The sequence below is a fragment of the Microcaecilia unicolor genome, chromosome 2 (assembly GCF_901765095.1).
Source record: "Microcaecilia unicolor chromosome 2, aMicUni1.1, whole genome shotgun sequence".
Lineage (NCBI taxonomy): Eukaryota > Metazoa > Chordata > Amphibia > Gymnophiona > Siphonopidae > Microcaecilia > Microcaecilia unicolor.
Window position 1 is genome coordinate 255,781,989 of NC_044032.1, and position 12,786 is coordinate 255,794,774.

At 44.4% G+C, this 12,786-nt stretch overlaps 1 protein-coding gene across 1 annotated transcript in view; it reads right to left on the reverse strand.

Moving 5' to 3' along the window:
- Nucleotides 1-12,786, reverse strand: part of LOC115462003 (synaptonemal complex central element protein 1-like) — a 178,326-nt gene that overhangs the window by 32,310 nt on the left and 133,230 nt on the right. Inside the window, exons 11-12 of the mRNA XM_030192050.1 lie at nt 7,930-8,019; nt 486-582 (exon numbers count right to left, since the gene is read on the reverse strand). Of these exons, the coding sequence (XP_030047910.1) occupies nt 486-582; nt 7,930-8,019 (187 nt within the window). The remainder of the gene's footprint in view (nt 1-485; nt 583-7,929; nt 8,020-12,786) is intronic.

Sequence of the window (12,786 nt, forward strand, 5' to 3'; positions counted from 1 at the left end):
TTGAGGTGGACATGGGAGTCACCCTGGAGAAGGCTGGGAAGATATGCAGATGGGCTGCAAGTCCTTCACAGCACCTGGAAGGCATCTGGTAAACAACAAAAGGGGAAACTAGAAAAAATAATAAAATAAATGAGAGGAAAAAATCCAGCACAAGAAGGCACTGCAAAAACAGAGATAAAAGCACTGAGGGGAGACTGCGAAGACACAATGTCACTACTCTGCAGAAAGTCAAAGACTGAGGGACCTGCGAATGCATGGTTGGATGCTGCTAGAATTTTCTTGAAACATCTATAAGCTAGCCAGCATCTGCACTGGGCTCCATCGTATGACGTCACCCACATATGAGAATACAATTGAGCCTGACTGTCCTTGGAGAAAAATCTGTTTCGCACCTTTCATCCTTTTATCACTCTCACTTTAGACAATTCTAAAATATCATTTAGTGGAACTGTGCACTGCAACAATAATTTGAGCTTAGAATCTACCTGGTCCATGAACTTCTGTACAGCAGAAACTCCTTCCAGGCGGTCTAATGATGTGCTGGATGCCTTTACAGTGAGAGAGCACAGCTCAGACTTTAGCCTGGAATGCAATGGCACAAAAGAGAAGAAAAAGCAACAACTAGAGAGAGTCAAGGAAGCAGATACAGTAAAAAAGACAGAGATATATAAAATGTGCTGGGTTGTGTTAGATCAAAAATCCATCAAGCACAGCATTCTCTCTCCAGCAGTGGTCAGTCTGGATCATTAGGAGGTGCATGGCAGATCCCAAAGAGTAGATCCATGCACTTCCAGGAATGAGAGATGTCTTTCCCAAGTCTACCTGGCTAGTAGTTGTTTATGGTCTTGTAGAAACTTGTTCTAATCCCTTTTAAACCTAGGCATGTTAAGATATCTTTTAAAAATCCTCAAGCATCAAATTCCACAATTTGATTGCTTATGAGGGCTACATTGGAAGATTTTGGCATACTGCCACATTACACAACATCTATGAAGACTGCTGCCAATGTGGGTATAGTATGGAACCAATGGTCTATAAAATTCCACTGGGAAGTCATCAGGGCCTGTTTTATTATTCATTAACTGTTTTATTGCTTTTGTAATTTTCTCCCCTGTTAACCGAGCATTCAACTGCTGGAGATCTTGTTTGCTCAATTTAGGAAGATCAAGTGAATATAAAACTTCACACATCTACCGCTCATCTCCTTGCACCTTCTGATACAATGTCTGGTACTATTTCAGTCTTATAAGTACCCTCATAAGAAATTATTCAGATCTGATTCTCTCTCACATATGGTATAAACTGTGTACCCTGCACTGTCTTTATTAAACGAGACAAGTAGGTACCTGCATTGTTCCCATATTTTTAAAAAATTGGTGTTTATGTAAAGTAAAGCTCTTTGATGTAGTAACTCATTGTGAGCATGCTGTAGTTCAGTGATTCCCAAACCTGTTTTGGGGGAACCCCATCCAGTCAGGTTTTCAGAATATCCAAAATGAATATGCATGAGAGAGATTTGCTTCCACTGAGGGGCATAATCAAACGTCGCCGGCGAAATAGGTCACCGGCGATCTATTTTGGTGGTGGCGCAACAGCTGGCCGGAACCTTATTATAGAGAAAGATGGCCATCTATCTTTTTTTTCGATAATACGGTTTAGCCCGGCCAAATGCCAGAGTTCGCCGGGTTTGAGCTTGCCTGTTTTGTTTTTCAGCAATAATGGAAAAAACTGCCGGCCATCTCAAACCCGGCGAAATTCAAGGCATTTGGTCATGGGAGGAGCCAGCATTTGTAGTGCACTGGTCCCCCTGACATGCCAGGACACCAACCGGGCACTTCTAAAAATGTTTTAAAAATACACAAATAGCTCCCATGTGCATAGCTCCCTTACCTTGGGCGCTGAGCCCCCCAAATCCCCCCAAACCCACTCCCCACAACTCTACACCATTACCATAGCCCTTATTGGTGAAGGGGGGCACCTACATGTGGGTACAGTGGGTTTTGGGGAGGGTTTGGAGGGCTCAACACTTAGCACCACAAGTGTAACAGGTAGGGGGGGGGGGGATGGACCTGGGTCTGCCTGCCTGAAGTGCACTGCACCCATTAAAAACTGCTCCAGGGACTTGCATATTGTTGTCAGGGAGCTGGGTATGACATTTGAGGCTGGCATACAGGGTGGTAAAAAAAAAGGGTTTTATTTTTATTTTTTTAGTGTGGGAGGGGGTTGGTGACCACTGGGAGAGTACGGGGAGGTCATCCCCCATTCCCTCCGGTGGTCATCTGGTCAGCTGGGGCACCTTTTTGAGGCTTGGTCATGAAAATAAAAGGACCAAGTAAACCCAGCGAAATACTGCTTAACGCCGCTTTATTTTTTCCATTATCCGCGAAAGCCGGCCATCTGATAGCCACGCCCATGCCTGCCCATGTCCCGCCTTCACTATGTCGACACGCCCCCTTGAACTTTCGCTGGCGCGGCGACGGGAAAGCAGCGATGGTGTAAAAAAAGCCGCTCTCGATTATACCGATTTCACCGCTTTTGAGAGATCGCCAGCTATCTCCCGATTTATGTCGGAAGATGGCCGGCGATCACTTTCGAAAATAAGCCTGATTGCCTCCTTGGTATGCAAATCCATCTGATGAATATTCATTGTGGATATCCTGAAAGTGTTCCCAAAAGAAACAGCAGGGGGCAGACCAAATATATATCCAAACAATTGGTTTATTAAATTGGCATCCTTTCCTTTAACATTCTTATAATGACGATCGCCTTATCCATGATTTTTGCCCTATATTTTCAATATGAATATGTCTCCTCTTTCATTACTGCTTTTGCTGCTGACACAAAAAGGTAGGGGTTGTCTGCACGTTGTTGATCATCATTTGTGGAATCCTCCTATTTCTCTAGTACAAATTTGTGAAAACAAAAATGTTAAAAGCCAAGCACAAATCCTTAAAATCTATTCTAGCAACTGTCAGCCTGTATAATCTGCACATCAAAGAAGAAACTTACCAAAAATGATCTTCATAGCTGAGTTCTATAATAGCTGCAAACGTGATAAAAATGACTGATATATCAAAATATAAAAAGTTACAGTAGTCCAATATGGCATGGATGAATGCTAGTTTCATTTAATGAATTTGATATTGGGAAAATAATTTGGAAGTCATCTGCATGGATGTAGTACAGTAAACTTAAATCTAAACCTAAAGAACTAAAAAACAAAAAAATTAAATAATACTGGTGAAAGCGGGAAGCCCTGAGGGACCCTACAATTTGGATTCTATGAGTTTGAAGTTACACCAGGTTTTATAACTGTATAATTGCAATTAAAAAAAACCCAAAATACAGAAAACCAAGATCATACCCCTCCAGCAATTCCTATAGATTCTAACCTAAACAGTAAAAGATTCTGGTTGACTAAATCAAAAGCAGCTGACAGGTCTAATTGCATTAATATAAAAAGAATATTTTTCTTCAAGCAGTAATTTAAGATCCATAACTAAAGCTAGTAAACAGGTTTGTGTACTAAATGTCTTTCAAAAGCCAGACTGCATCTGTACAAAAAGTACACAGCACAGATTGTGCAAATGACATCAGCTAAGCACTACTACTACTTATCATTTCTAAAGTGCTCCTAGACGTACGCAATGCTATACACTTGAACATGAAGAGACAGTCCCTGCTCGACAGAGCTTATAATCTAATTAGGACAGACAAACAGGACAAACAAGAGGATGATAAAATAAGGGTTCTGAATAAGGGTTAGGAGTTAAAAGCAGCATCAAAAAGGTGGGCTTTTAGCTTGGATTTGAAGACGGCCAGAGATGGAGCTTGACGTACCGGCTCAGGAAGTCTATTCCAGGCATATGGTGCAGCAAGATAAAAGCAGTGGAGGAGAAGGGTGCAGATAAGAGGGATTTACCCAGTGAACAGAGTTCCCAGGGAGGAATGTAGGGAGAGATGAGAGTGGAGAGATACTGAGGAGCTGCAGAGTGAATGCACTTATAGGTCAATAAGAGGAGTTTGAACTGTATATAGGAAGCCAGTGAAGTGACTTGAGGAGAGGGCTAATATGAGCATAAAGACACCGGTCGAAGGTTAAAAGAAGCCACCCTTGGTGAAAAAATATCAACCTCCCTCCAACCGGCAAGTCGTCCGGTATGGACACTTTTATTGAGGCTATGCTTAACTGGAGCCAGTCAAAAGCCCGTCCCTTGCTTTTGCTGGGGAGCAGTACGGGCCTTAGACGGACGCTGTTGACGAGAACAAGCGCGCTGGGGATGAGTCTAGGCAGGCTGCCGAGAAGCAGGAGTGTACCTACACCTAGGATAGGAATAGAGAGCACTCCTCTTCCCCCCCAAAATACCTCCTAGATGAGGAGGCGGTACCAGAAGGCGCCCGGTGGGAGAAAGAATCCATAGCATCATTATGCTTCTTGATCTGATCAACAAGATCCTCTACTCTTTCACCAAAAAGGATGTCCCCCCGGCAAGGAACATCCACCATTTGCTGCTGGACAGAATGATCCAGGTCAGAGACACGCAGCCATGAGAGTCTGTGCATCACTATACCCTGAGCAGCGATCCTAGATGCTACATCAAAAGTGTCAAATGTACCCCTGGCCAGGAACTTTCAACACGCCTTCTGCTGCCTGACCACCTGGCGAAAAGGCTCAGCCAGCTCCGTAGGGAGTGCATCAACCAAGCTTGATAGCTGCCATATCGAGTCCCTCAAGTGCACGCTCGTGAAGAGCTGGTATGACTGAATCTTGGCGGCGAGCATAGCGGCCTGATATATCTTCCTCCCAAAAGAATCAAGAATTCTAGGTTCTCTGTCTGAGGACGCCGAAGCATAGTCTCTAGTACTCCTGGCTCTCTTGAGAGCGGAATCCACCAACATGGAATTGTGGGGTAACTGGGACCTCATCAATCCAGGTTCACTGTGGATCCGATACTGGGATTCAGCTTCCTTCGGGACCACAGGGCCAGACAGAGGGGCTGACCAGTTTCGCATAAGGACTGCCTTCAGTACCTTAAGCAGAGGAACTGTTACAGCCTCTTTAGGTGGAGAAGAATAATCCAGGACCTCGAGCACCTCAGCCCTGGGCTCATCCTCAACTTCCACAGGGAAGGGAATAGCCGTAGCCATTTCCCGGATAAAAATGGGCAAAAGACAAACTCTCCGGTGGAGATAGTCTTCTCTCTGGCAGAGGGGAAGGATCAGAGGGAATCCCAAAGGACTCATCCGAAGAAAAGTACTTGGGATCTTCCTCTGACTTCCACAAACGCTCCTGCTCAGTGTCGGAAAAAGCCTGTTGTCATGGTTGTGACTGTATCCCATGCCTACACTCACCTCGCCTCCTGGTGACCAGGCCCTATGGCTGCTGTGGACTGTCTTCTCCCTGTTTCCCAAACATGTTCCAGAATCCGGTTCCAGCCAAGCCCATTCCAGCCAAGCCCATTCCAGTCCTAGTCTGATGTTCCAGCATTCCAGACTTACTTGTGACCTCATCTGTAATTGCCTTTATTAAGCATCTGTGAACTTTCAGGCTTGCTTTTGCAACAGAGGTCGTCAGATGAGTTTTCGTCTGTGTGTGTTTGTTGCAGTTCCAGCCCTGCTAGTTCTTGTCTTGCCAGTCTTCAACTTCTACTCCAACCCTGCTTGTTCCAGCCCTGCAAGCCTTCAGCCTCAGTTCTAATCCTATTTGTGTTTGCCCTGTTTGTCTTCAACTTCAGTTCCTCCACTGTTTGTTCCAGCCCGGTCTGCTTTCAGCTTCCATTCCAGTTCTGCCTAAATCCTGTTCCAGCCAAGCCTGTTTGAAAATCCTGAATCCTGTTCCAGCCAAGCCTGTTTGAGAATCCTGAATCCGGTTCCAGCCAAGCCTGTTTGAGAATCCTGAATCCGGTTCCAGCCAAGTCTGTTTGAGAATCCTGAATCCTGTTACAGCCAAGCCTGTCTGAGGATCCTGAATCCTGTTTGAGAATCCTATCTACAGCTTCAGCTCCAGTCCGGTAGTTCCAGTCCTGCTTATTCAAGGCCTGCTCATCTACAGCTTCAGTTCCCATCCTGCTAGTTCCGGTCCTGCTTGTACCAGCCTGTCTGTGCTCAGCCTTGCTTCCTGTTTGGGTGGTTCACCTGCTGCTGCCGGTCACTGGCAGTGGCCCAAGGGCTCACTACTCCAGACTCCGTGACAGTCCATGACACCTGTGTCAAGGTACTTCGATACTGAACCTGCCTCGACGCCGAGGAATAATGTTCTCTATGGCGATGTCGAGAGGCCAACCCCTGATCTGACTGCGGCAAAGCTCCCTCCACCAATGTCGAAGGGGAGTCGACCTGGGTGGCAGCCGACTCCGGTGCCGCAGGCGGCAACGCAGTCGGAGACCTCACCGCAGGAGAAGGGCCAGACACCGCTGCAGCAGATGGTACAGAAGGCGCAAGCACCCCCAACACCAAAGCTGACTGACGTAGCAGTCCCTCCAGAAGTTCTGGAAACAAGGCCCGGATACATTTGTCAAGAGCCACCATCGGAGAAGGCTGCGGGGTCGGTGGAACAGGCAGTGTCAGAATCTGTAGAGGCTCGGGAGCAGGTATCAAGCTGCTAGGAGACTGACACATCGGCATCTCCTGTATCGAGGGGGAGTGATCCTCTCGGCGCCGACACTTCTCAGGTGCTGACTCTCTCGACGCCCCGGAGCTCCCGGCACCGTGAGTCAAAGGAGAACGATGACAGTGCTTCTTCGCTTTTGCTCGATGCCCGTCATCGAGACTCCTCAGTACTGATGAGGACTTGGAATCCTCACGTCTCCTTGGGGCCGGATCCGACGAGGGTCGGTCCCAGGGGGCCTGCATAACAGGAGGCCTCGAGGCAGGTGGAGACCCACTCGACACCTCACTGCTCCCAGCACGAGTTGGTCTCTCAGCAGTCATTACCTCTGCTCCCGATGTCGACGCCACTGACCTCGGTATTGATGTCGAAGGACCAGACCGAGCCCCAAAAAGCTTTTCTCATTGGGCTTCTCGAGACGCTTGGGCCCGTTTCTTCATACGAAGACAGACTACAAGCGGCTGGGCTATGGTCGGGCCCAAGGCACTGGATACACCAAGCGTGGGTATCAGTACCTGAGATGGTCCGGTTGCACCGAGTACAATGTTTGAAGCCACTGGGTGTCTTCGATGACATGGAAGGAAAAACTGCTTCAGCAAAATCAAAAGACGCGATTGTGCCTGTTAAGAGAAAAAAGGGCACAGAAAAAAAGGGAATAAGCCGGCCGTGTTGAAAACAAAGGAAACTTTAACAGGGGGAACCTTTTTTTTTTTTTTTAAACTGTAGAATTGTAATAAAATAAAGAAAAGAAAAAGAAAGCGAAAAGCCAAAAACTCGCAAAGACTCTTTCCTGGGCCTGAGAGGAGCGCAGAAAACTCTACCGCACCTCAACGCGGAGAAAAGAAAACTGAGGAGATGTGCTCACGCAATGAGCGGGAAATCAGTCTGCGCATGTGCGCCAGAAGATTCTGGCAAAACGTTTTAAATATTTTGCTTGCAAAATGCCGACGCAGACGTTGACCCACATGTGAGAACAAGCAGCCTGCTTGTCCTCGGAGAATGCAGATTACAAAATATAACAAGTTGGACTGCTATTGATCCCTTTATAGAAATTACACTAACAGAATCCTTCATTGTGGTCACACATGCAGAATACAGACAGACTTTCATCAAACGCAGAAAAATGATTACAAATTATAAACAAACATGCAGGGGAAAAAACCCTGAAATGCAAAGTCTAACACAGACTCTGCATGCAGTTAATACTAGAAAAACAGAAATAGAAACAGACTTCCTCCTATCCTGTGCATAATACAAAGACAGAAGATATGATGCAACTTTCTTTTCCATGGGTATCTATCTTATGTCATTCCTAATCTCACCTTGTACACTTCTGTTGGATGTCCAAGTAGCGGACAGAAGCCACTTCCATAAAGCTCTTGGCAATCCTGTTTTCCTCCTCAAACAGATTCCTGTGGAAAGGCGAGATGCAATAGCTATGGTACTTCCATATCATCATCTCATTCTTCTCCTGAATGATCTGAATTTAGGTCAGGGGCAATACTAAAAGTCTTCCTATTATCAATTTTTTCTTAAGTTGTCATCATAATCAGGACCATAGAGGTACCTATAACATACTAGTTGAGCCTCAAGGCTAGAAAAGATATATTTTCTTACCTACAAAGGGGAGTTCTCTGTAGAAAATAAGATAAATGATATCCAAGTGGGTGACCTCATCCAGCAGCACAAACATAAACAGCTCTTGAAGCTCAGAAGATGCACAGAATGTCCTGTGTACCTGCTACCTGCAAAGTTTTAAGTCAAATCTGAAGACTCACCTGTTTATAAAGGCCTTTTCTGATACCTGTCTCTTTAACTTCCCATAGTTCCTCCTTTTCTATTATTCTCTATTTCTTGATTGGTTGTAGTTCCTTTCTACTAAGTTTTATTGTTAATTTTATTCTTCTAAACTGCCTTGTCTATTGTAAAGGCTGTATACTAAAATTTTAAGAAACTAAACTACCTCAGAAGGCACTTCAGTCTATGTGTGTCTGATATATCTTGCCATCTGTGAAGAGACACATTCCAGTTAAATAACTTTGCTTTCTTCATTGACAAGTAGAATGAATCATCATGAGTGGGAAATTCCAAAGAAGATGTAAGAAATCTACCTGTACCAGAGATGGTTTTCAAGGGTGACCATGCAGAGGACTGAAAGAAATCTCGGTGAACTTGGAAGATGTACTGAGTCAAATCGACAAAATTAAAAAGTAGTAAGTCCCCTGGACTGGATGGTATGCACCCCCAGGGTACTGAAGGAACTCAAATATGAAACTGCAGATCTGCTGTTAGTGATCTATAACCTGTTAAAATTGTCTGTAGTACCTGAAGATTAGAGGGTGGCTAATGTAACAGCTATTTTTGAAAAGGGATCCAGGGGTGATCCGGGAAATTACAGACTGGTAAGCCTGATGTCAGTGCCAGGCAAAATAGTGGAAATTATTATAAAGAATAAAATTGCTGAACACATAGACAAACACGATGTTTTAACAGTTTTATTCATGACAAATTAAAGTAAACACGCCCAGCCGAATGCATGTACAAAGAATCAAATACCCAGATATACATGGAACAGACAAAAATTATACAGATTGTTATCAAACTTTTTTCTCCCCATATCCCTCACCAAATACACCCCTACCCTCTATGCAAAACAAGTTATCAACAAGCGAAGACAACCAACATAAAAGCTTCAACAGTCTAATAACAAATCTGTCATCCCAATGTGTGAAAAATACCAACTAATCCTCCCTTACCTACCAACTCAGATCCCAATCCCTTACAGAGATTCAATATAGAAGCATCCATTCCATCCCACCCCATCTGCCAATCCCCAGATAAGAATGCTGAAAGAGAATCTGCGAGTCTGATGACTCCCAGATTCCTCCACTGTCAATGAGAAGAATCCTATCCCCCCCCCCCCCCCCACAATCCACTTCCCAGGATATCTCAACCTATATTGTTGAAGGAAAAAAAGAAAAAATGTTTACAAATTAATAATCTGAAGACTACGGCCCTGTAGAGACAGAATATCAAAGTAAGCTTCTCACACTTTAAAAAAAACGGACTTTCCTCTTAAAGGAGCCTCTCGCCTCCTTTGCCTCCCATGTGGCAAGCAGGTGCACTTGGTTTCTCTAATGCCAGAATTTCGGGGGGTTTGGCAAGGTCCAATATTACAAAATACATTTCTAGGCTTCCAAGGATAGCTTATGAAACATAAGGTATGCTCCTCGGAACTTCCCTGAAAAGCCCCTGGCTAATCCAAAACCTACTGCTCCACTGAACCAATGATTGTGCAATCGAATATAGACCCCACAAAGCACACAATGGAAGATCAAACATTCTGTATCTGTGTACATTCACAAAAAGAGTGGACAAAAGTACCATCAACAACCTCATATTTAAGACATTTAGTTGACTGCACTCTTCCCGCTTTGTAAAGCTGAAGCTAAGACAGGCTCTATAGAGTACTCAACTGACATTCCTGAAACCAGGCCCCAGAGATCAACCTTGGTATATTCCTTACAGAAGACAATATGTCCCACTCAGCCAAAGGGAGTCCAAGGTCATGAGCCCATTTATGTTTCTTTAATTTTTTTTTATTTATTTTGCACTTGGATTTGTAAAGACATTGTAATGAAGATTCCAAAAAAGAAAAACATCCAATATAAAAAAAACACTTCATAGACCACACTATGAAGCAGGGGCGTAGCCAGACTGGTGGGAGGGGGGTCCAGAGCCTGAGGTGAGGGGGCACATTTTAGCCCCCCCATGGTGCTGCTGCTCCTCCCCCGTCCCTCTCGACTCCCCCTCCCGCAACCGCCAACTGTCCCCTGCCACTGCCAGGTACCTTTGCTGGCGGGGGGTCCCCAATCCCGCCAGCCGAAGTCCCCTTCAGCGCCGGTCTCCGTCCAGCGCGTTAGCTGATCTGGATTCTGTTTCTGTGAGTCCTGACGTACTGCACGTTCCTACGTGCAGGACATCAGGACTCACAGAAACAGAATCCAGATCAGCAATGCACCGGAGACAAGCTCTGAAGAGGACTTCGGCTGGCGGGGGTTGGGGACCCCCGCCAGTAAAGGTACCTGACGGTGGTGGCGACGGGGTAGGGTTGGCGGCAGCAGGAGGGGGGAGGGTCGAATGTGGCGGGGGAAGGTTGGCGGCCCCCGTGGCCCCACCTAGCTATGCCCCTGCTATGAAGATCAAATACTGAAACAAAACTTTAGTAATAATTACCTCAAAAACCCCTCCGAAGAGACACCACCTTGTTAGTGGTGGAGGGGCTTCCGTGTTTCATTGACTCAGAGGGCTATGCTGAAGGGCTACCCATATCAGACAGGCCTCTGAGGAGAAACCAGAGAAAGAGTGTCCCAAACTGGGAGAGTGGTGAGATGGTGACCTGGAGTTCGTATGCCCAACGGCCCAGCTGCCCTCTGAGGTTCTGTCTTCTTTATGTAAATTTCCTCTCTGCAATTGCATTTTCCTTAACTGAGAGGAAGGGAACAACCGGTGGTCAGCTGCTGATGGCCAACATTTTGTCCCCTGAGCAGCAAGTGCGGGACCGCTGTGCATCGAACTGCCCACAGATGAAAGGGTTGGCGAGTCCTTTGATTAGCGCCGGCGAAGGAGCGTCGATGCTCTTGGACCTGGAAAAACAACTCCATCGCTCCCGAATTATTCAACCACCATGTCCAAAGGAGTGGAGGAGTTAGAGGCATATGCTGAAACGGAGGACGTTTACAGCAGAACCCGAATCGGTGGAACCACTCCTAAACACCTCAAGAGAAATCATCTTGGAGTTTTTGGTTTCCGTGGAGGTCACATTGAATACCATCTGGAAGGCGCTTCGAGACCTAACGGCAGTAGTAAATAACTTTGTTTCAGATATGATCTTATTGGACAGTTGCATGGACAATTTGACTGAAACCTCTGAGAGTGAAAAAAGTGATATGACAGATGAAGTTCTGTACAAGCAAGAAGTGGTTATGATCTTGAAAATGATAATGGACCAGAAACTTTGAATGATAAGGTGGATGTTTTTGTGGATGATTAATGTCGAGATTATTGTTTTTCCCAGAGTTCCAGGTATGACTCCTAAAGTTTTCCTCAAAAATATTTCCTTAATTAATACTTTGAAAGGAGTGAAGCCCATGAAAACTGGGGTTGCTTTAATCAGTGGGATTTGAATTAGAGATTTGAGTATATGTATCGTTAAATAATTTCTGGTTTTTGAAAGAGAGAGAATGTAATCAGATGTATTATTTCTAACTAAAACCTGAATAATAAGTATGTTCTCAATGAAATGAATTGACTATACGCCGTATTTGGTCTTGAGGAAGCCAACCAGATGATCAATGTGGAATAATGAAGTAGATGAGTAATATCTGGGGATAATCAGGTTAATACCATGTTTTCTTTTTTATGTTTACTGTTTAATTGATCTCCTTGTCTTATTTCACTCTCCCTATATTTCTTCATTTTGTGGTCTAAGAAAGAGAAAGATTGTATATAATCCATATATCTAGTTGGGATTGTTTTCTTCTTGTATTGTATTGGTGTGCAATCATCTCTGTACTTCTGTTTGCAAGTGACCCTTGTAAAATGAAAAATTATAAATAAATGATTTTAAAAAATAATAATTACCTCAAAAAGAGAGGAAACACAGCAGATATTATATTTAATCAATATCCACCAACTTAACAGAAAATCAAACATTTTACTGAAGAACCAGTTTATCCTTAAGAAATGTTTCTAAATGCAAGGGATCCAAAAACATGAGAATTTCAAAAATAAAGTGGCACTCACTGCAAAGACTTTAGGCTTTAATGATTAAAAAAAAAAAAAGCATTCCACCTCTACTGTGTCTGTCTGGCCACATCAGGAAAATTGTTAACGTCTGACCACAGACGTTCTTCTTAGAAAAATAGTTTCAAGACGACTGTCTTTTCAACCACAGTTTGAAATGTAACCAACAAAGTAGCCCGTGTTGAGATAGTGTTCTCAGAAGATTCAAGAAATTGTGAAATATCCAAACTATCTGGATTAGAAATCTGATCATATTGCCCTTCTTCATTAGCAACCTGACTTCATCTGGGTAGATAAAAAAATATTAACTAGGGTAATAGAATCACATTGAGAATATCTTTAAAAGTTCAAACGGAGATAAGTAATGGGTGTTT